At 35.6% G+C, this 25533-nt stretch overlaps 1 protein-coding gene across 6 annotated transcripts in view; it reads left to right on the forward strand.

Annotated features, from left to right (window-relative positions):
- CEP126 (centrosomal protein 126) overlaps nucleotides 1-25533 on the forward strand; it is an 83551-nt gene that overhangs the window by 42522 nt on the left and 15496 nt on the right. For all 6 annotated transcript variants that reach the window (XR_010147655.1, XM_016921854.4, XM_016921855.4 and 3 more), the window contains 4 exons: nucleotides 1072-1270; nucleotides 4638-6777; nucleotides 21290-21402; nucleotides 24825-24900. Coding sequence is in view for 5 of the 6 variants with exons in the window: in XM_016921854.4 (XP_016777343.3) it covers nucleotides 1072-1270; nucleotides 4638-6777; nucleotides 21290-21402; nucleotides 24825-24900 (2528 nt within the window). In the remaining variant the exon portion in view is untranslated. The remainder of the gene's footprint in view (nucleotides 1-1071; nucleotides 1271-4637; nucleotides 6778-21289; nucleotides 21403-24824; nucleotides 24901-25533) is intronic.

The following is a 25533-nucleotide window of genomic DNA, read 5'->3' on the forward strand; positions in this document are numbered from 1 at the left end:
TTCTTGCTCTCCCTGATTAAATGTGTGATCACAAAGGGATAGTTAATCTAGTAATCATTGACCTTGACTACTCCAGTCTGTCCAAATAAAGATATATATATGGATATTGGAGATAGGGAATAGGTATATATCACATGTGGCCATTGTCACCTTCCAAAACATTTTTATTCTCATTAAAGTGGGAATAATTTAATTGAATTAGGAATAAATGCTCTTGGGATTCACACTGCCAGCCCCAGTGCAGCAGCATTCAGCTATATGGTAGTCTCAACCCCATCCTATCCTCCCCCAAAAATCTTCTTTAGTTCTTTGCTTTCACTTTGTATATGTGCTGAAATCTAACATGCTATAGATTTGCAGAAGATACAAAATTCTAATAGAAAATGATGTCATGCACTGAAAATGTTTGGATGGCCCTTTAGCATAGTAAAGGTAGACTCTATATTAAGGGTACGCTTCTGTGGCATAAAAACCATGCTTATGTTCCTGTTTATATTCCTGAAATAACTGAAAATAAGTGAGTACTTGGCCTCCATTGAGGACGATCCAAGTTCCCAATGCTAGTTAAATAGGGAGGAAATTCCTGCTGACCCTGACAAGCAATTTTTATATTTTCTATCTGCTTGAATCTTCAGCCAACACTATTAGGGTTACAGTTTTTTCCTAACCTAGTAGCCATGACATCAACTCAGAAAGAAGGGTAATGCAGTATATTATTATCCATATAGGAATGCTCTTAAAGACCTGAGGACTGACTCTACACAGGAATTACTTCTACCCTTATCCCAGATTATAGAGGGATAGGTTATAATAATCAAAGCCATGAATTACGGGGCATTCCTATATGAAGGTGGAGTTCTTTACTGGTACTTTAGTCTCGCAACTATTTTTATTCTACTATTGATTGCCTTAAATTCTCATTCTAACATGTCTATATATTTCTCCAATATCCTTATATGTGGTTATCTGGACAAACACACACGTATTACACCTAATGTGTCATGTATATACATATAGAAAGAAGTTAACTTTATTTAAATGTACTAAGCACTTTTTATGTCTGGTTCACAGAGCTATAGATTCTGCCTTGCCTTCCGCATTATCAAAAAATGATCACAAGCATCAGAAACAACTCTTATCCAAAATCAGTTGTGAGAAAGAAATGAATGAAAACATGAGGGCAACCTTGGCTACTAGCAAAAATGTGTTCCAGCTTAAACTGGAGGAAACTCAGAAACTCCTCGAAGATCAACATCTAAGCAATTTGCAAGTATGAAACTATAAAAATGTTGTTAATATTTTAATTCCTTGCACTAATTTTGCTCCACTTTTGCAGTGTTCTCCACTAAAGAAATATCTTACTAGCTGAGAGTAGGCCATGAAAGAGAGTGTGGATGAATCAGCACAAATTCATCATAGAAACTATAGAAATAATTTTTTAGTTTTTTCCTTACCTTTGAAAGTACAATGTAATGTATTATTGTTAGAGATTGTATTATAAAAAGCAACCAGAAAATTATAATACATGTAGATATTAGTTTCTTAATGGAAATATGGCAGAATTTGCTAGAAATGATGTTTGTAATCTATCCCTAGTAGGGCATATACTTTATTTTTTCCACAACTGAATACAGATATTGGCTGATTTTCCTACATGTTCATCCATGTACTTTATTTTTCATTAATAATTATGCACATTTATGAGATTTTTAATAAACCAATATAAGATTAAATTCATAACATTGGCCTGATTCATCCAACAATTAATCAACAGTGGCAAGGCTAAGAAAGCAAAACAGAAGATTCCTGGCAGCTATCGTGATGTGCCTTCCTACCATAAACAACTATAATTATGAATAAAATAAATAAAACAACTGCTTGTAGACATGGGTCAGAGGCAGTGCAGGATGTGATCTTGAAAAGGGGAAAGAAATGATGTAAGCCTTATAACCTAGGCTTTCTACGTAGTTATGTTGCCTGAATAAGCCTTAAAAAGATCCACTAGTAACCCAAGCTACCTATTAAACAAAAAAACTTAACACTTTTTTCTTTTTTCCTTTTTTTTTCTTTCTTTTTTTTGAGATGGAGTCTCACTCTGTCACCAGGCTGGAGTGCAGTGGTGCAATCTCGGCTCACTGCAACCTCCGCCTCCCAGGTTCAAGCAGTTCTCCTGCCTCGCCTCCTGAGTAGCTGGGACTACAGGTGCCCGCCACCACGCCCAGCTAATTTTTGTACTTTTAGTAGAGACGAGGTTTTACCATGTTGGCCAGATGGTCTCCATCTCTTGACCCCATGATCCGCCCGCCTCAGCCTCCCAAAATGCTGGGATTACAGGCATGAGCCACCATGCCTGGCCAACACTTTCTTAAAGAAGACTATGAAATCTAAATATTTAATAACATAATGCTCACAATGTCAGCATTCAATCAAAACTTACTAGACATGTGAAGAATCAGGAAAATATGACGCATAACCAGGAGAAGAGTAGTCAATATAATCAGACAGAAATAACAGAGATGATGGAATTAACCAACAAGGAATTTTAACGTATTTTTACAAATATTTTCAAGGAATTAAAGTAAAAATGTACATAAGAAAGACAATTTAAAAAAGAAATAAACAGACCTTCTAGTTCTGAAAAACATACTATCAGAAATGAAAAATTGACTGGATGGACTTAACATTGCAGTCATTGCAGAACAAAAGATTAGTGGACTTGAAAACATAGCAATAGAAATTATCCAAGCTGAAGCTTTGGGAGAAAAAGGCTGGAAAAAAATGAACAATTTGTTAGTGACCTGTGAGACCATATAAAGCCATCAACACATTTAATTAAAAATAAAATTTAAATAAAATTTCACAAAGTAGGAATGGAAATGTTTAAAGAAACCATTGCTGGAAATGTTTCAAATTTGATGAAAATTATAAATCCACAGACTCAAGAAGCCCAACAAACTCCAAGAAGGATAAGTGTATGCACACACACATACCACAGAAAGGCACGTAAAAATCAGATTAAAGCCAGAGGGAAAAAAGATATGTTACATGCAGGGCAATAAAGATAAGATGGACCGCTAATGTAACTTATAAGCAAAACTTGAAATTGATCATAATGTTTCATTATTTAGTGGTGGAAAAAAATCTGAAGAAAAAAAAAGTATTGTTTATGAAATCAGAAGTTGTCAAACTTCTTCTGAGGTGATTTGGGAGATGAAGCAATTACAGACCTATGCAAATGGAAATCTTAGAGCCATGGATGTCATACTTATATCTAGAAGGATCTTCTAACGCAAATTTCTGTGTCTCACTAGATGTAACCTCAAAGGATGCCTTCCAGGCCTGATTTCATCATCATTATCAGTTAAAACAACTTAGTTCCAAGAACAGGCATTGAAGTAGCTATGCTTTGTTTTGTTCCCTGTTTGGGTTGAGTGACTATCACTTTAAGAAGTATGCCAAAGGATGTGATAAATAGGGACTAAATGCTAAAAATATAAAACTCTCATGAATAATTTTTAAAACTTATTCCACAACACTAAATCAATAAGAACTATATAAATTAAAATATTTTTATTCTGTAATTTATTTACTTTATTTCTTAGTTTACTTACTGGGATAGAAAAAGAAAGTACTTTTGTCTAATACCATAGTATGTAAATTTTTAAAATTTACATATTTTAGATAAATCTAAAATGTATGATAAATCTTAAGGGATATCAATTTTCTTTCCATTCAGCATTTTGACTAGATATACAATTTAATGTCTTCTTAAAATTTATTTCTATATATGTGATGTAGATTAATGCATGCTAGGTATGTGTGAGAAAACAAATATTTTTAAACATTTACCATACATTGAAGTAATTTTAAAATGTTATTAAAGACTGATAAATTTCATGTAAATTTCAGTGAAACAGTGATGTAAATGTCTATGGAATTTATGGAAATTACTACTATGCTAAACCTCCAAAAGGAGTCATTAAAGTCAATAGTTTTTGAGCCTAAACCCATATGAAAATTACCTGGGGAATTTAAATAATACCAGTATATGGACCCCATCCAAGTATTAAATCAGCAGGACCCAGGTATAGATATTTTACACAGTTCTTTATGTGATTTTAACATGTAGCCAGAGTTAACAGCCTTACTACAGTCCACAAAATTGAGTTTTATAAAAAGATATAGCCCCTACTAACAGGAAACTCACATTAGGATCACAGAGCTTTTAGGAGCCTCATTCAAGTCCAGTGAATGTTTTAGGAAAAAAATACAATTTATAAATAATTATTTTTCAGAATCTCACTTGCTATTACTAAGCCTTCAAGAAACTTCATACTCTAAATGGAATAGCAATAACAAAAATTTTTTTTAAGTTCTAACTGTGGCTAGAATAAGCAGGTATTACTTTAGGAGTTGAAATCAAAGCAAGCATACTATACTATAAGTCTTTGTTACCTCCCAATTTTTTACCTTGAGGATTGCTGCAGGGATAAGAATTATTTATATACCTATGATGTTTATAGTCATACTACTCTATATGCAAGGAGAATTGGGCTCAGTAACAATGGTATGTTGAATCGTTAATCTTGGCATTTAAAAGTTTATAAGCTATAAAACAATGTTCTTTTATTTTCCAGAAATTTTGTGATGAAGTTAATCAGATAACCAATTCTGAAACCCTCTCAAGTATAGACAGTCTTGAGGCTACAGAGCATGAAGAAATATATTTAACACTTAATAAGGAGCATTCCACATCCATCCAGCAGAATACCATTTCCCTCAAACCAGCAAATATGCAATCAACTAATCTCAGCTGCTTTGATGAAGATAAACTGGCATTCTCTAAAACTCAACATATAAATAATTGGCTTACAAATTTAGATGCTTCAAATACTCAGAATGTCACAGCTTTCTCAGATATTTTAAGTAAATCTAATGTTCTGCCTTCATGGGAATGTTTTAATAGTAAAGAACAAAATCCATCTCCTTTGAATGGAACAGTGGAAAGAGCCACAAATACTGCTAATAATTCAGTACCCTTTGTATCTAGCCCACCCATGTTTGTACTAGATAAAAAATGTGAAAAGCCCTCTGAAACTAGCACTATGAGGACAACTGACTCCACTTCTGGAGCATTCAAAAGAGAGAGACCGTTAGTTACTGAGAGCCCAACATTTAAATTTAGCAAATCCCAAAGCACTTCAGATTCTCTAACCCAGGAAGTGGCTACATTTCCAGACCAAGAGAAATATTCGGAATTAAATCAAGAAAATGGAACTACTTCAATTCCTACTTCATGTGTACCAGTGGCAATGCCTTTAGTTTTGCCATCTAATATACAGTCAGCTAGACCTTCAGCAAAGAACAGTATACACATAAAAGAAATTGATGCAGTGCAGTGTTCTGATAAGTTAGATGAATTGAAAGATGGTAAAGAAGAAGAGATAAAATATTTTAATTGCAATAAGGAAGAGTTGCCTTTATTTTCAGACAGTTTTCAAGATGCCTATATACCTCACAATCCTGATTCAAAAGATGAAAAACAAAAATTAGCTGAAACATCATCCTTGTCTAATGTAACTTCTAATTATGACTTTGTTGGCCAGCATAAGAAAATGAAATACGACATCCATGAGAGAAATGGTGTGAGATTTCTTAAAAGTATTTTAAAGAAAGAATCTAAATATGAACATGGTTATCTTAAGGCATTAATTATAAATCAGAGCTTTAAGTTTGGAAATCAAAAAGCAGCAGCTATCAGAGATAGTATTGAATTAACAAAGGAAAAAGGTGCAGAAATTCCAAAGACACTTAAAAAACTGAGGTGGTTTGATGAAACTAGCAATATAGAAAACAATGCTGAAAACAGTCATTCACTGAAGAATAAAACAGGAACAACTCAACAGCATTCTCGACAATTCCACATTCAAAGTGGTGCTGGAAGCAACATAATTAGTGTTTCTACTTGTGCTGTAAATTCTGCTGATACAAAGAAGTCCAGGGAGGATTCTATCTCTGAAAATGTTACGACTTTAGGAGGATCTGGAGCAGACCATATGCCTTTGAACTGTTTTATACCTTCAGGTTATAACTTTGCTAAACATGCCTGGGCAGCCTCAAAAAAAGAAGAAAGTAAAATCCCTGTACATGATGATTCTAAAACTAAGCAAGGTAAGCCACAAAGAGGTAGAGCAAAAATAATTAGAAAACCAGGATCTGCAAAAGTCCAATCAGGCTTTATATGTACAAACAGAAAAGGCGCTGTCATTCAACCACAGTCTGCAAGCAAAGTCAACATATTTACACAAGCTCAGGGAAAATTAATTATACCTCGTCCTCCTCCTCAATCTACATCAAATATTAGAAGTGGTAAAAATATACAAGTGTCTCAGTGTCAACCAGTAACTCCTGAAAATCCTCAAAACATTATTACACATAACTCTTTTAATTCAAAACATGTGCTTCCAACAGAACACAGTTTGAATCAGTGGAATCGGGAAAGTAGTTCTCCACTCTCAAATGCTTGTTCTGACCTAGTCACTGTGATACCATCACTGCCATCATATTGTTCTTCAGAGTGCCAAACTTTCGCAAAAATAAATCATTCAAATGGCACTCAAGCAGTTGCCCGGCAAGATGCGACATTATATTGCACCCAAAGAAGTCCTGTTTGTGAAGAAAGTTATCCGTCTGTGACTCTAAGAACTGCTGAAGAAGAATCAGTTCCCTTATGGAAAAGAGGGCCTAATGTCCTGCATCAAAATAAGAGGGCTACAGGTAAGAATAAATTTATAGCTTTTTATAGATAAAATGTACACCTTTGTTAAAGTCATGTGAAATTGTTCCTATTTATGTATGGCCATATATACTACATAAATATTAATATTAAACAATAGCTTTATAGAAATAACTTACCTCCAGGCCAAGCACAGTGGCTTACACCTGTAATCCCAGCACTTTGGGAGGCCCAGGTGGGCGGATCACTTGAGGCCAGGAGTTCAAGACCAGCCTGGCCAACATAGCGAAATCCCATCTCTACTAATAGAAAAGTTAGCCTGGCATGGTGGTGCGTGCCTATAGTCCCAGCTACTCGGGAGGCTAAGGAAGAAGAATTGCTTGAACCTGGGAGGTAGAGGTTGCAGTGAGCCGAGATCATGTCACTGCACTCCAGCCTGATGACAGAGCAAGACTGTCTGAAAAAAGAAAAGAAAAGAAAGAAGTAACTTACCTCCTGTAATATTGTGATTTTTGGCCAGGCACGGTGGCTCATGGCTGTAATCCCAGCACTTTGGGAGGCCAAGGCACGCGGATTTACTTGAAGTTGGAAGTTCGAGACCAGCCTGGCCAACGTGACGAAACCCTGTCTCTACAAAAATACAAAAATTAGCCGGGCATGGTGGCGCGTGCCTGTAATCCCTGCTGCCTGGGAGGAGGCAGGAGAATTGCTTGAACCCAGAGCCCAGGAGGAGGAGGTTTCAGTGAGCCAAGGTGGTGCACCACTGCACTCCAGCCTGGGCAACAGAGCCAGACTCTATCTAAAAAAAAAAAAAAACAACAACATTGTGACGTTAGTAGCTGAATCCTTTTAAGAGAATGACCCAACCAGTGCTCAACTGAAATTAGAAACTTTTGCCAGCCTCCATTTTTTTCCATGACTTTTCCTGTTAGTTTAAGAGGAAGGACAAGGAATAGGATCTGATTCTTGTCCCATATTATTCTGTCATTACTATTGTAGTCAAATTTTCCAACAAAGTAAGCACAGTGAAAAATATTGTTTAAATTATTATAAACAAGTGAATACATGTAGTTATATTTATTTTTCTTTAAAACGTTTGTTAAATTGAGTTGCTATAAACTAATATTAATTAGATATACCTAATTCTCCCATTCTCTTTCCCAAAGTGTGGTAGCTCTGCTTTTATCTGCTATGACTATTGGTTTTTGTGAGAGCAAAAAAACGATATCATTGTCTTGAAATATTTTTGAAAATTAATTCTCTATAGAATGCCATTGCCCTTACTAGCTGGTCGACTCTCATAAAACTTCTTTCCTTCTATGAAGGAATAAACTAGAAAGCAATATATTTTCCTGCCAATAGGAAACAGTTGCCTATTGAGAAATAGTTAGGACTGGAGTCTGGAGGCAATCAGAAAAACAACTCTTGTTTTTCCAAAGGTATGAATAAATATTGATATATAATGAGAGTTTAAAATTTAATATTCAAAGTCATCTTCAATTAAACCATGAGTTTTTAAGGCCAAGGGACATTTGTGTAATTCATCACAGTATCCCCAGATCCTAACAGTGCCTGGCACTTAGTAATCACCCAGACTCTACTTGAATTGAATGGATAGAAGCCACATTAGCAGAAGGGAAGCTAAATGCAGACACTATAATCTAAAAATCTTCATTACTTGTCTACAAAAATCTAGATTTTAAAAAATTGTTTCTCTCACTAAAATTATGATTTTTTTTATCCAGTCATTTCAGAATGTAACTTTAGCTTTCACAACACTTCAAAAAAATGAAGGTATCATACAGATTAAATATTCTAAAATAAATAATGATAGTTACCCTTTTTGAGTTTGTAGCTTGTACCAGTCACAGTACTGTTTTATACTTACTGTCTCATTTAAACCTTGTAATAATGCTGAGAAATAAATATTTTTAAGACACTGTTTTGCAAAGAAGTAAGCAGAATTATCCAAGGTCAAGAGCTAGTAAATAGCAGAATTGGTATTTTGATCCAGATCTCTATGGTTCCAAGTCCTGTGCTTTTTCTACTAAAATCATATAGTAAATATAGTGATAAAGCAAATATCATATATCACACTCTGCTAATTAGGAAAAATATTAGGAAACTTATAGTTTCCCAATAGCTTATGTACAAAAGGGTAACATATTAAAATTATCTGATTCTCTGATAAAGGAATGGGATACATTTTATCTGGAGAAACCAATATTTTCCTGACATTTAGTCAAAGGAGGTAGTTCTCTCTGGGACATTCGTATAAGGGACATTGGAAAATGTAATGAATTTTAACATTCTTAAATGTTCTTAAATATTCACACTGTTGTAAATATCTATACCTATTAATACAGCGATTATACTTAGAAAATATAACAGTACTAACAATACTGAATATTTTGTATGTTCAGTCATTTAAGCTTTTTTTTCCAAAACTGTTTAAATATAAAATGCTTCAAGTGAACTCTTTGTTAATACTGGATTACAGTTCAGTGAGCATTTGTGGGATTTTTTTTCCTACTCTCTTATTTGCAGTTCATTTTATTTTTATACCCTTATGCATCCAGAGTTGATGATTGTGGAGAGCATCTTGTTCTCAATTAGCATTTCCAGAACACTCTAGCATAACTCTCTAGGAAAAACTCTTCCAATTAGATCCAAGCCATTCAACTATACCACCTCCTGATGTCTCCAGTTATTTCCCCCCTAAAAGATGACTTTGATATTTGGTTCACAGTCTTCATTTCCATACAGAGTCTTTGCCATCATATTGGATAGTTCAGCTTTTATATGGATGAGCAAACATCCTGATCTCTCTCACTCCTTTTTCATCTCTAATAACTTTCTATACAATTCTGCCTCAAATACCCTTTCCCTTTGTTATATTCTGGACCTCATCAACATTCATAACTCCTCTACTTCTTTTCTTTATTTCAGCTTTTATTTTAGATATAGAGGGTACATGTGGATGTTTGTTACATGGGGATATTGCATGATGCTGAGGTTTGGGGTATGGATCCTATTACCCAGGTAGTAAGCAAACTCACTCACTCCTCTACTTAAGCACATTCTCCTCTCTTTTCCCTACTCTTACTCCTACCATTCTTCTACCCTACTGGGCTTCTTTAGTCCATTATTTTCTCTACTTTCTCATTCCAATTCATCATCTCTTTCTTTCTTTTTTTTTTTTTTTTTTTTGAGATGGGGTCTCACTTTGTTGCCCAGGCTAGGGCGCAGTGGCGTGATCATGGCTCAGTGCAGCCTGGGACTCCTGGGCTCAAGCAATGCTCCCATCTCAACCTTTCAGGCACTACAGGCACACACCACCATGCCCAACTAATTTTTTTATATAGAGACAGGGTCTCCCTGTGTTACCCAGGCTGGTCTTGAACTCCTGGGCTCAAGCCATCTTCCCACTCAGTCTCCCAAAGTGCTAGGATTATAGGCATGAGCCACCATGCCTGGCCAGGTTCATCATTTCAATAGTTCTTTTACCAATATCCTAAACTCTTTGCCTCTTGGTCTTTTTTGTCACAAGAATCAAACAGCCCTTCCCCGCCCAGGGGGAAAAAATTATTTGCTTTTTCTCTGCCTTCTTCTAAGTAGCAGAGAAAATTCATACCAATGTGCCAGGCATATTGGCTATACTGTAGATTTATGAAACATTTTCTGATGATCAACATTACTGAGTATTCCTACTGTTTATCTCGTATATTCGCTGTCTTTCCTTAGAAATAATTATTTCAAACATCCTCCCCAAATATCTGATTTCCCTACTTCCCTTTCCTCATCAGATACTTTCACTGCTCATTTTTCTCAAACCTACATCAATGGGAATAAATATCCAAAATGGGAGGAAAAGTTGTAGTTAGAATACATTAATAAACTTATATAAAAATTTAAAATATGTAAAACAATATTATGGCTAATGGATACATCCGTGGGTAACAAAAGTATAGCAGAAATGGTAATGACAAACATCAGACTCGGAATAGTGACTACCTCTGGGGAGAGAAGAAGGTGAATAGGCTCTAGGAGGGCTACATACAGGGCTGCCACAAATAGTTGCACAACTCCAGATAGCACCATTTATTTTATATAGTATGCAGCAACTTCGACACACAGAGATTTTCAATTATATTTGTACAATATATGTTCTTTACTATGCTAAAAATATTTTTAAATAAAACAATTTAATACACAACAAGGAGGATGCAGTGTCAATGAGTATAAGCCATTCTTTTCAAGTAGTTTAGCCATGAAGGGTAAGAGCTATGACATTAACTTGAATAGGCAGAACTATGAGACTTTTTTAGCGGGAGATTAGACTTAGAGCAATGATCTAGTAGGAAGAAAAAGTTTAAAATATGAATGAAATAGAAGAAACCATTTATGGATTTAGTTTTTAAAAGTAACTCCTCTTTTGATATTCTTGATCCAAAATTCTGTTGCCATGAGATCCTGCTCCACCATTTATCTCAACTCTATATATCTTCATGCTTGTTTCCTTTGAGATAAAACTTAAATATATAAGTTAAGTGAAATAAGAGATGCTTGGAGGTGGATGAAGGAAAAAATGAAGGCATTCAGATGGCCCCTATTTTATCAATAAAATATTAGGAGATTAGATAGAATAAATGAGCAGGATTGGAAGAGTGAGCTTTGTGAAGAGAGGGAGAGATTGGGAGACAATTGTTGACCAATGATAAATAAAAGGATTGCTCAAAGTTATAAAGCCTGAATGAAATAATATGCCTGGAAACACTTAAACTATATGAGCCCATATCTAGAGGAGCAAATCAGTTCCTCATAGTATAAGTTATGGGCTTTCTCATCTAAAAAGGAACAAAGATTGTGAAGGAATAAGCCCACCAGGGGCTTAGATAAAGGTAAAAACAAACCTTAAGGGAAAAGATGTCAATTGAGAAAAATTTTGTAGGAAAATGACACTAACAGAGAAAGAACTTAGCGTTGTCTGTTACTAATGAATATCAATATATTTTACCCTAGAAATAGGATATGATTCCTAAATATGTAATTGGGTGTGAATGGGGAATTGAAAATAAATTTGAATAATTGATAGGTTTAGTGGACATGTTTTAGGATTTTAGAAGGGAATACCTGGAAAATTTAACACAGATTTTTTAATGTTAATTATTTGACTTATTTTGTTTTATTTTATTTTATTTTAAGACAGGGTCTCACTTTGTCACCCAGGCTGGAGTGCAGTGGCTTTATCATGGCTCACTGCAGCATCATCCTCCTGTGCTCAAGCAATCCTCCCACCTCAGCCCCACAAGCAGCTGGGACTACAGGTGTATGCCACCATGGATGACTAATTTTTATATTTTTTGCAGAGACAGGGTTTCACCTTGTTTCCCAGCCTGGTCTTGAACTCCCGAGCTCAAGCGATCTGCCTGCCTCAGTCTCCCAAAGTGCTAGGAATACAGGCATGAGCCACCACACCCAGCCAACAATGATACTTTTTAAATAACATTTAGAAATGTAAATTCATGGGAATAAGTATAATAGAGGATTTGCTTGACTTCTACACAGAAGGCTATAACACTGTTGAGAGAACTTAAAAGAGGCAGGGGTAGGGGTATGGAAAAAAATTAAAGAAGATCTATGAAATAGTGGAGCAGGGGGAAGATATGCCATGTTCATGGATTGGAAAAGTCTGTATTAAAAAGAAGGCAACTCTCCACAAACTAATCCGTAAATGTAGTATAATCTCAATCAAAGTTCCAGTAGGATTTTTGTGAAAATTGAGAAACTGAGTCTAATATTTATATGGAAATGCAAAGGCCAAGAACAACTGCAATAATCTTGAAGGACAAAGTTGTAAAACTACTAGATATTATTAAAGCTAAAGCAATTATTACAATATGGCATTTTTACAGGATATTTAGACCAATTAAATAGAGAGTCCAGAAACAGACCTACATATTTAAACACTTGATTTTTGGCAAAGGTGGCACTGCATAGCAGGGACAAAGAGTTCATCTTATAATTCATCAATAGGATATATAGAATTAGTAAAAATGATCCTTATCTTACCACATACACAAATATTAATTCCAGGTGAACTGCAGGTCTAAATGTGGAAAGTAAAAAAAATTATTTTGGAAGCTAATATAGGTAATACATTTATAATTTAGAATGGACAGCAATTTCTTACACAATACTTTAAAAGAACAAACCACTAAGGAGAAGATTGATCAATTGTAGATTAAAATTAGAGACTATTTTCATCCAAAAAACCATTACCAGATTGAAAAGGCAAATCACAGAGTGGAAGAATATTTGCAACGCATATTACTGACAAAGGGCTTATATCCAGAAGATATAAAGAACCCAAAATGTTCTTCAGTAGTGTAATATATAGAGTTGAATTCCATTATTCATTTAATGAAATACTATAATATAAATGAGCTATTGCTGAAAAGCAGCAGTGTGGGTATACCTCACACCATAATATTGTGCAAAAGAAACATATTGCACAATAAAAATGCATATTCTGCTCCATTTATATCAAGAACAGGTGAAACTATGGCAGGTGGGTATATAGAAACAGGTAATGAGGGGAGCATTTTTGGTGCTAGTAATATTCAGTTTCTTGACATGAGTGGCTGTGAAATCTGGGTTTGGGTATATAATCTGTTTATTCTCAATTCGTGTACTTTTCTATACATAGATTCTACTTCCTTTTTTTTTTAAGCCAAATGATGTTGACACATTATTTAAATCTGATTTCAAAAAGAATACTTTTTTCTTTTCCAATAATTATTAAGAATATCTTCACAGAATCAAAAGTTTGATTACTAGAAAGGACCAATGTGACAATTTCTTTTAAACTGTCACATTTTATAAATGAGGAAATATCCTAGGCAAAAAATAGGTAACATTTATTATGTTCCAATCACTATTTAAGCACTTTAAATATTGAAACAAAGTTAATTCTCCCAATAAATCTGTGAGGTAAATAATATTCTTACGCCCATTTTATAGATGAGGAAACTGGGTCACAGAGGATAATTGACTGTATAAATTGCATAGCTAGTGTAAGTGGCATACTCAAAATTAAGGCATTATGGTTCTATGTTCTTAACTATTGAGCTACTTTGTTTCTTTATTTTATTTTTTTTCTTAGACAGGGGTCTCACTCTGTCACCCAGGCTGGAGTGCGATGGCACAATCTTGGTGCAACCTCTGCCTCCCAGGCTCAAGCGATCCTCCCACCTCAGCCCCCTCAGTAGCTGAGACCACAGGTGCGCACCACCATGCCTGGCTAATTTTTTGTATTTTTGGTAGAGATGAAGTCTCACCATGTTGCCCAGGCTGGTCTCAAACTCCTGAGCTCAGGCTCAGGTGCTCCGCCTCCCTAGGCCTCCCAAGTACTGGGATTATAGGCGTGAGCCACCATGCCCAGCCTTACTTTGTTTTTTTAAAACTCTGAATAACAACAGATTTTTCAGTAATACACATGAAAAAAAAATACTACATTGATCTATACAGTTTGTGGATGGCACAGAGTATCAAAGGAAGTTACTGATGAAATCGAGGCTGGAAGCAAGCTTCAGAATCATCCAGGCTAACTGAACTGGCAAATCAAAACCAGTTAAGTTCAGTTTAGCAGAGATAGCTATAAAGTCATACATTTATTTGCATTCAGTTTACTGTTTAAGGTTTGGGCGGGGGGAGGTGTTGCGTTGTTTTTTTTTTTTTTTTTTAGGTGGGGACTCACTGCATTGCCCAGGCTGAACTTGAATTCCTGGGCTGAGAGCTCCTCCTGCCTCAGCCTCCCAAGAAGCTGTGGTTACGGTTGTGAGCCTTGGTGCCTGGCATACTTTTTAAAGTTTTAATTGTGAAATATATCTGACATAGAAAAGAATGTATGTGACATATAAGAACAAGTTAAGACTGATAATAAGAGAACCCTGTACCCACTGCTCACTTTTAGAAATAGAAAATCACCAATAGCGGCCAGGTGCCGTGGCTCACGCCTGTAATTCCAGCACTTTGGGATGCCAAAGCAAGCGGATCACTTGAGCCCAGGAGTTTGAGACCAGCCTGGCCAACATGGTGAAACCCCGTCTCTACTAAAAATTTAAAAATTAGCTGGGCGTGGTGGTGGGCGCCTGTAATCCCAGCTACTTGGGAGGCTGAGGCAGGAGAATCGCTTCAATCACAAGGCGGAGGTTGCAGTGAGCCAAGAACATGCCACTGCACTCCAGCCTGGGCAATAGAGCAAGACTCAGTCTCCAAAAAAAATGAAATAAAATAAGAAAGAAAAGAAAAATTGCCGGGCGTGGTGGGTCACGCCTGTAATCCCAGCACTTTGAGGGCCGAGGCGGGCGGATCACGAGGTCAGGAGATCGAGACCATCCTGGCTAACACTGAGAAACCCCGTCTCTACTAAAAACACAAAAAATTAGCGGGGCGTGGTAGAGGGCACCTGTAGTCCCAGCTACTCGAGAGGTTGAGGCAGGAGAATGGTGTGAACCTGGGAGGCGGAGCTTGTAGTGAGCCGAGATCGCGCCACTGCACTTCAGCCTGGGGGACAGAGCGAGACTCCGTCTCAAAAAAAACAATACTTACAGAGCCCCATATGCTTCTTCCCAATTGCATCCCCTTCCTCCGTTACAGACGTGAACACCATGAAGAATTTCATGTTAAACCCAGCGCGGTGGCTCACACCTGTAATCCCAGCACTTTGGGAGGCCGAGGTGGGTGGATCACAAGGTCAGGAGTTCGAGACCAGCCTGGCCAACATAGTGAAACCCCATCTCTACTAAAAATACAAAAATTAGCCGGGTGTGCTGGCGCGCACCTGTAGTCCCAGCTACTCTGGAGGCTGAGGAGGGAGAATCACCTGAACCTGGGAAGTGGAGGTTGCAGTGAGCCGAGATTGCGCCATTGCACTCCAGCCTGGGCGACAGAGTGAGACTCCATCTAAAAAAAAAAAAAAAAAAAAAAAAGAATTTTATGTTAATTATTCCATGATTTTCTTTATAATTTTGCCACGTATGAATGTATTGCAAACGATATGTCATTTTGTCCACTTATGAAACTTCTATAAATGGAATTATTTTATCTGTGTTCTTCTGGGATTTGCCTTTTCCAATCAACTTTGTTTTTTAGATTGATTACGTTGGCTGTACTTCATATTCATTGCTGCAATCACATTCAATTATATGAATGTTCAAACAATGTTTTCATTCTCCTATCATTGGACATTTGGGTTGCTTCTAGTTTCCTCCTTTTATGAATAATTCTTCCAAGAACAACTTTGTACATCTACTGATGCACATGTTGCTGAGCCATATGGGATGTGTATTTTCAACTTTACTAGGTAATCCAAAATGTTTTCCAGAGTAATATATGAAAGTTCCCTTTACTACATCTTCACCAAAAGTCTGATAAACTTTTTAATGTTTTTCAGTCATACAGTATAAAATGGTTTCTAATTATGTGGTACATATACACCATGGAATACTATGCAGCCATAAAAAGGAACGAGATCATGTCCTTTGCAAGGGCATGGATGAAGCTTGAAGCCATTATCCTCAGCAAACTAACACAGGAACAGAAAATCAAACACCGCATGTTCTCACTTATAAATGGGAACTGAACAATGAGAACACGTGGACACAGACACAGGGAGGGGAATAACACACACTAGAGTCTTGGAGTGGGGAGGGGAGAGCATCAGGATAAATAGCTAATGCATCCGGGGCTTAATACCTAGGTGATGGGTTGATAGGTGCAGCAGACCACCATGGCACACATCTATCTGTGTAACAAACCTGCACATCCTGTACATGTATCCTAAAACTTAAAATTTTTTTTAAAAAGCAATAAATTAGGTTTTAATAAAAAGGCATAGAAAAACTTTAGCCCTATTTGTCTGGAAACTGAATATAATAAAAATACAAATGTATTCCTTGAAAAGTTTCTAATTATGATAACTTATATTGTCCTCATTACTAATTAGTTGAACATTTTATATGTTTATGCATCATTTGCATTCTCTCTTCTGTGAAATGTCTGCTCTTGTCATTGCCTATTTTTCTATTTTTTAAAATTTCTTATTGATGGAAGTTTTTTATATATTGTATATACAGATCCAATATAGATTATATGTGTTATAATTATTTTCTGCCAATTTGTGATTGGTATTTTTACTCTTTCTAATGACTAAAAGTTTTTCTCAATGTGGTCAGTTCCTTTATGGTTGCTGGTATGTATTTAGTCTTTTTTAAATCAGTTTTACACTTCTAAGAAGGCAGATACCTGTTTTGATAACTCTTCTTTGTTAAACACACACACACACACACACACAAAGCAAAAAAGGTAGAAGTTTACCATAGCTGTTACAAGGTCACTATAATTTTGGACAATAATTTTAGGCAGTAACAAGCAGATCTTTAGAAGTACTGCTATACTCTATGTCATTTTATAATATATATTTTAAGGAATTATAAACAAACTGGGATTACCCGGGGCTATGAGAGGAGAGGTTCAGTCTAAAAGTCAGTTAAAGAAACACAAGCCTAAGAGATATGATAGCTGTGTACAAATATTTGAAGGCTTATGACAAAGAAGAAGGAGTAAACAGAACTGAAATGAAAGGGTAAAAATTGCAGAGAGGTTTTCAGCTCAGCATAAGGAAGGATTTGAGCTATCCAGCAAAGGAAGAGGATGCCCCCATGAGGTAGTGGCTCCTAAGATTTTTTCCAAAACTATAATTTTGAGAATGTCTCCGGTATTTTTTCTTGTGTTTATGATTAAGAATACTACAGATTTTTTTAAATATAATGCTTTATTGAAGATTAGTAGCTTTATTTTGAGTTTGGTAGTGAAACTATCCTATCTAGAATTTTCATATGAAACTAGGAATTTGGCCAGAGATACCAGTGCAAGCTACATTATTTTTGCAAAAATAGCAAGGTTCTCAGCTTTTGTATTAATTGTTAGGTAATATTTAAGCACATGTATGTGAATAGAAAAATACATAAACAGTTTTAAGTATATACTGTGTCTTTAACCGCGATCAATAATCTACAATCCACAAAACTACAAAGAACAATAAAGCACAAAGATAAATAATGCAATCAAGAAGTACAAAAGTGACTTCAGAAAATTGATGAGCAAACTGAGGGATGAGATAAAACCTTGACACAGCAGTTAAGTGAACAAGGAAATTTTTATGCAAGGTGTTTAAAGCTTTTTAGATAAAGATGAGGACTTCTCAAGATTTAGAGGAAGAAAATTCCAAGAATAGAAAACAACATAGAAACTGTATTGCTGCCAAAATTATCTTGGTGGAAACTATAACATTTTGCATATATAGCATTTAGCATATTGATACAGGTGGAAATAAGCATAATACAGTGCTTTTTAAACTGTGGGACATGACTCGTTCGTCAATTGTGAAATCAACGACTGGTAACCAGTATTTTTTAAATGAAGTCAAATTTTAGAATTAGAATATTCTAGAATGGAAACTACCAGACGGTATCATACGTTGGGAGGATAAATATATTTTATAAAACTACATATGTCTCCAAGGTCACAATGCAAAATATATTTATTTCTGTGAGACACAATCAATCAGAATGAAAATTACTAGCATATGTGTAAGAGCTAGAAGTTTAGATTTTAGAGCCCAACTAATTGGAGCTGAATCCCAGCTTTGCCCCTTACTGGCTCTGTGACCTTGGGCAAGTTACTTATCCTCCCTCCTGCCTTAATTTCTTTTTTGTTGTTGTTTCTTTTCTTAACTTTTATTTTAGGTTCAGAAGTATATGTGCATGTTTGTTATATAGGTAAATTGCATGTCACTAGGTTTTGGTGTACAGATTATTTTGTCTCCCAGGAAGTAAGCATAGTACCCGGTAGGTAGTTTTCCAGTCCTCACTGTCCTCCCACCCTGCACCCTGAAATAGGCCCCAGTGTCTGTTGTTCCCTTCTTTATGACCATATGTACTCAAAGTTTAGCTCCCACTTATAAGTGAGAACATGCAGTATTTGGTTTCCTTATGTTCTTGTGTTAGTCTGCTTAGAATAATGGCCTCCAGCTCCATTCATGTTGCTGCAAAGGACATGATCTTTTTTATGGCTGCATAGTACTCCATGTTGTATATGTACCACATTTTTATCCAATCTACCATTGATGGACATTTAGGTTGATTCCATGTCTTTGCTGTTGTGAGTAGTACTGCAATAAGCATACACATGCACGTGTCTTTATGGTAAAACAATTTACATTTCTTCAGGTATATGCCCAATAATGGGATTTCTGGGTTGATGGGTACTTCTGTTTTAAGTTCTTTGAGAAATCGCCAAACTGCTTTCTACAATGGCTGAACTAATTTAGATTCCCACCAGCAGCATTTAAGTATTCCCTTTTCTTTACAACCTCACCAGCATGTTAATTTTTGGCTTTTTAGTAATAGCCATTCGGGCTGGTGTGAAGTGGTATCTCATTGTGGTTTTGATTTGCACTTGTCTAATGATTAGTGATGTTGAGTATTTTTTCATCTTAATTTCTTTATATGTAAAAATAGTGATGATAATAGTGCCTATGGCCCTTAGAACAATATCTGCCAAATTATAAATGCTAATCAAATATTAGCTGGTATTATGTTATTATTTCATACTCTCAAATGTCAGGTATGCAGTTACTGGCTAGCTTTCTTGAAAGGTAAAGGCTTTTTTGTAAGGTTCTTATCATAAAGCGCATGCACACATTTCCATTATTTCTCAAGACATTTAAGTGCTTATACACATATGCATATCGATGCCCCAGACCAATTGAATTTTCACCCTTGGTCCCAAGAAACTTAAATGTGCATCATCATTACTTTACATCTTTGTACATAATGTTCTTTCTGACTCAAAGTGCCCTTTTATTTGGTAACCTACTACTACCTTTTTTGTTTTTTAAACAGGCTCAGAAGGTTAACTACTCTTTTAAGACCAAGCTCAGACAAACTTCGTGAAACTTTTCTTGATTCTTGCAAAGTCACTGTACCCTCTGTGCTTTCACTTAATTCTGCTTATAGCTATACATACAAGTTAAGCATTTTACTGTAATAATTCATTTATATTCATTCTTCTAGACAAATGGATTCCAAGACTTTTTATTGTACTACTATTAATAAAAATTTTGAACACATACATGGCATACACATGTATTACTGTACTAATATATACATTAAGAACCTTAATCAGAAATTTTTTAAAGATAAGCTAAAGTAAAATTTTAAATTTGTATATCACTAGCTAATATCTCACAGCACAATATACATTTAGTGTAAAAGTTATAGTTATAATTTTTTGATAATTTTTGAATTTGTGATACCAAGTTTGTTACAGGTATAATTATGTCATTGTCATTATGTGGCAAAGAGTTTGTAATTGAGAAAAAGAAATGGGTTGGCCTTGCTGTTGTCTACCTATCCTTGCATTATTAGTATTATTTTGATCTGTGATTTTGCAAGAATATGTTTTTAAGTAGTCATTAAAAAGCAAAGAAAAGGCCGGGTGCAGTGGCTCACACCTGTAATCCCAGCACTTTGGGAGGACGAGGCGGGCAGATCACAAGGTCAAGAGATCGAAACCATCCTGGCCAACATGGTGAAACCCCGTCTCTACTAAAAATACAAAAATTAGCTTGGCATGGTGGCATGCACCTGTAGTCCTAGCTACTCAGGAGGCTGAGGCAGGAGAATCACCTGATCCCGGGAGGCAGAGGTTGCAGTGAGCCGAGATCGCACCACTGCACTCCAGCCTGGGTGACAGAGCAAGACTCTGTCTCAAAAAAAAAAAAAAAACAAAAGAAAAGAAAAATAATATAATAAACATTCATGTAACTACAACTCACCTTAAATAATAAATATCAAAGATATAGTAGAAGCCCTACAAAAGTTATTTTAGCCACTTTGTTATTTTGTGAGAGCTTGTTAAGATACTATAAGATATGCATAAATTCACTTACCTGGGCACACACAAATTTTAGTACATTGCAGGAAGCTAACGAGAGCTAATGAATGATGACACCACTGTCAACCTCTCACGCTTGGAATTTTAACTCTTCTTTTAAGATAACTGAGTTTACTTCATGCATTACATGAGCATCTACTTGCAAAATAACCAGGGTGCCAGTGTCAATCATATATTACATGAGTAAAGTTTAACTTCTAATTTTTAGATAATAAATATGAATTGGAATTCTAATATGTTCTTGCAGCACACCAGTGGATTATCTTACACAATCTTCTGGTGTTCTGTGTCATGCTCTGGAGGTTACTGCTCTAAAGTATAAATCCCTCAGAAGCAAGGATTTTGTTGAATTCATCATTTAACTGTGCCATGCTTAGAGCATATAAGAGGAGCTCAATAAAGTATGCTAACTGAATGAATTAAACTTACGGAGTTTTCTTGATGTTTGAAAGTAACTTGAAAATTTGCAGTGGGTATATATTGGCTACTCAACTAGCATAATTTTTAACATTGTGCTGGCATTTGTTTAAGGGTCTACTGTTATGAGAAGAAAACGAATTGTTGAAACTAAGCGGAGAAATATTTTAGAGCAGAAAAGACAAAACCCTGGATCTGTAGGACAGAAGTACAGTGAGCAAATTAATGTAAGTATGGCATTAATCAAAATCTCTATTCAATATTTAAAAATTGCTTGGAAAACAGAGGTTCTTAAAGGACTATGCTCTTGCTGTAAACTGTATACCACAACATAAATATAATTATAGCCAAAGCCATTTGTGAAGCAGTCTTGGAATCTTTATGCTAGGAGATTATTCCACTATACCTACTTGCTATGTTCTGTATAATCAGTTACTAATGAAAGTTTTAAACCAACTTTAAATCATTATTATTATTTTAGTTGTTATTATTGATAGCCAATGCTGGAAAAAATGAGGTCATTCACAACAAAATTCAACAAAGCTACTTAAATATACACTTTAAAAAGAAAGTAAAGTAAATTAGAGACCTGGATAGAAGAAACAAGTATGCTAGGCCAGGTGCGGTGGCTCACACCTGTAATCATGGCACTTTGGGAGGCCAAGGCGGGTGGATCACCTGAGGTCAGGAGTTCAAGACCAGCCTGACCAACATGGTGAAACCCCGTCTCTACTAAAAATACAAAAAAATTAGCCATGGGTGGTGGCAGGTGCCTGTAATCCCAGCTACTCAGGAGGCTGAGGCAGGAGAATTGCTTGAACCTGGGAGGCGGAGGTTACACTGAGCTGAGGTCGCATCATTGCACTCCAGCCTGGGCAACAAGAGCAAGACTCCATCTCAAAAAGAAAAAAAAAAGCATGCTAATCATAAAGACAACTATAGTTTCATGTGACTGAATATCCTATTTGTGTCTGAGCTTCCTGGAAGACATGGCAAAAAGGAAAATTAGATGAGTTATATAACTCTCAAGGGAAATTGATAATGATGTTGTTTTGGGGATACAGTTTTAAAAAACATTTCCTATTGAGGACCTTTCATAGGGAACTTTGAAATACATAAAGAATATGCTCCTAGTAACGGTTCCACAACAAATGAATAAAGAGTTTAATATGGTTGTTCAAGATAGAGGTCTTCAATAAAAGTAAAAAGCATAATAACAATTTTAAAATAATGGCCAGGCGTGGTGGCTCATGCCTGTAGTCCCAGCAGTTTGGGAGGCCAAGGCAGGAGGATTACTTGAGCTCAGGAGTTCAAGACCAGCATGGGCAACAAAGCAAGACCTCGTCTCTGCAAAAATAAAAATAAAAAAGCCAGGCACTGGAGTCCCAGCTACTTGGGAGGCTGAGGTTCCGGGAGGATGCATGAGCCCAGGAGTTTGAGGCTGCAGTAAGCTATGACTGTGCCACTGTACTCCAGCCCAGGTGACAGAGCGAGACCCTGTCTCTCAAAACAAATTAAATAAATAAAATTAAAATTAAAATAAATGGAGGTAATTCTGTAAGAGCTAAGTAAGTGAAATCAAATATGGCATTTTCTAGAGGTCTAACTTGATCCAAGGATTGACTTTAGAATATTAAAAGTCTAGATAGATAAGTAAATAGCATTTCACTCGGAGTTTCCACTTTAAATATCACTCTGACTTTTTTTAATAAAACTGGAATATTTTTAATAAAATGCCTTATGAAGAATTTATATTCCAAGTTACTGGTTGAAGGTGCTATAATTTGTATATTATAGGAAGTACTGATTTTTATATGGATAAGATTACTAATGTGGAGAATAATCAACAATGATCTAATCTTATCAGCAAAACAAGTCATTTAGTTGTATGTTTATGGAAATAAAGTTAATCGCATTACCCATATATTTTTATTGCTTAATAGCGTAATGGTTAATTACAGATATAACTTCCTGATTACAAATAAAATAATGCCTAACAAGTCCTTCCATTTCAACTGCCATGTTCCCATCCAACATCTCAAAATGCACAATGCAAAAACATCTTTGCCCTTATTTTTTCCTTATTTTCATTAATATATTATAAATTTAAAAGTAATGTGTAGTTAATAACCAAGGAAACAAACAAACAAAATTTTAAATGCCTGTTATTAGTGCCCTCTGTAAATTCATTTTTATTTTACTAGGTCTTATTCTATTCTTCTGTCTCTTGCTCTTTTGCATGCTTAATGTATTTAGAGCCCATTTTTGTCCTTTTCAGAAGCCTCCCTTCCACTTTCACATACAGATCTTCACCCATCCACTTATACACCTTCCAAAGTCTTGTTAGCCTAAGAATAGGTCAGTGTTCCTGAATCAAATTTTTTCATCCTTATTATTTTGACTTGTTTTTGTTTTTGTTTTTTATTCCAGAGCCTAAGCAAGGGTTCAGTCACTAGAACAGTGGCCCTTGTCACCTTGTATTAGGAAATGCATGTTATCATACTGGATTTTCTCCAGCCCATGACATCTATATGGAGAAAATCTCAAAGCGATAAGTGAAAGGTAGAAAAAGTACAATTGCCACTTTGCACGAGGGTTTCAGTCCAAGGTATCTCAAGTCTATAATGGAGATCAAACAAGACTATGAGATCTACTGAAGGAGAGCTGTTGCAAAAATCTGCAGTTTCTCCTCAGATCAGATTGAAGAAAAGTTACGCATAGTTATAGCCAGGCAGTTTTATCTGACAGAAAACAATTATTTCTTAAAGTGAAACAGAATGGTAATAAAGAAGGAGGTAGACCATATTCAGGGATGGGAAGTTGGTATCTCTTAGAAAGTGTTAGATGTGTACACTTTTTGCCAGTGTTCTGAGACTTCCGTTTTCAAGGTTCTGTGCAGCATTGGGGCAGCTATTTGTGTTTTAAGTTTTGTCACATAAGATAATTACCTATCCTTGGCATTAGCTTTTGGCTAATAGCTGTGATTCACCCTTACAATGACAAACCAAATAGGTTAGAAACTTTAAGGTAATTTTTTACCTTTTCTTTAATTAGCACTTTTTTTTATTTTTGAGACAGAGTCTCGCTCTGTCACCCAGGCTGGAGTGCAGTGGCACAGTCTCAGCTCACTGCAACCTCCATCTCCTGGGTTCAAGTGATTCTTCTGCCTCAGTCTCCCAAGTAGCTGGAACCACAGGCACGTGCCACAACTCCTGGCTAATTTTTTATATTTTTTAGTAGAGACAGGGCTTCACCGTGTTAGCCAGGATGGTCTCGATCTCCTGACCTTGTCATCTGCCCGCCTCGGCCTCCCAAAGTGTTGGGATTACAAGCATGAGCCACCGTGCCAGCCTAATTAGCACTTTTGATTACCATCCAACTCACTTTACCTCTTCCAAATATCCAGGACAATATCATAATCTGAAAATTTTTTAGTGGACATAAAACATTTTTCATAATATTCCATTAGCATAGAAATTCTTTATTATAATAATTCTTGTATTCAGCTCTAAAAAATATAATATACAAGTTACATGAACAATTGTAGCTAAAAATATATACAGCAATTAAAAGTTTTTTAAAAGTTCATGTATATATTATAAATTTTAGATATGGAAATATGTTTTAATTCAATATTCTATTTTTGTAGAATTTTGGACAAAGTGTCCTGCTAAGTTCAAGTGAGCCAAAACAAACTACAAGGGGTACTTCTTATATTGAAGAAGGTATGTTTTAGTTTAAACATTTTTCTCTGATCTTTGTTCCCAGTGATTTTTTTTCTTGTATGCCTATTCTCAGATGCTAACGTATTATGTAATTGTTAAAGCACCATTTAAAACCTGAACTCTCCTCACCCCTGCACATCCAGGTCATTGTCAGTGTTCCTTTATTCTAAATAATAATGTATTGAACATCTTTCTACATCAAGTTATTTTCTGATTTTTACTTATTTCTGTAGGTTAGATTTCCAGAATTAAAATTACAGTAACTGACATGTAAATGCCACCCAGTAAATATTTATTGAATTAAACTCCATGTATTAAATGAATACTGGATCAAAAGAAATAAGCATTGATATGGCTGTTCATATATATTGCTAAAGTATTTTCCAGAAAAGTATTATTCAAAATTGTTCTAGTAGTGTGTGTCCAGTGGTGTATGTCAACTTGAGGTAGAATCTTTTCGTATTTGCTATAGACAGAAAAATAGTATTATATTAGTTTTGATTTCTATACCTTTCATTAATATTATGCTTAATTGCTTTTCTATGTATTTTTTGGTGAACTGTCTCTTTGTACTCTTTTTTCTTAGATATTAGAGTTCGAAATTTTCTTACTGATGTCTGCAAATTATTTAGC

Source organism: Pan troglodytes, chromosome 9 (assembly GCF_028858775.2).
Source record: "Pan troglodytes isolate AG18354 chromosome 9, NHGRI_mPanTro3-v2.0_pri, whole genome shotgun sequence".
NCBI lineage: Eukaryota > Metazoa > Chordata > Mammalia > Primates > Hominidae > Pan > Pan troglodytes.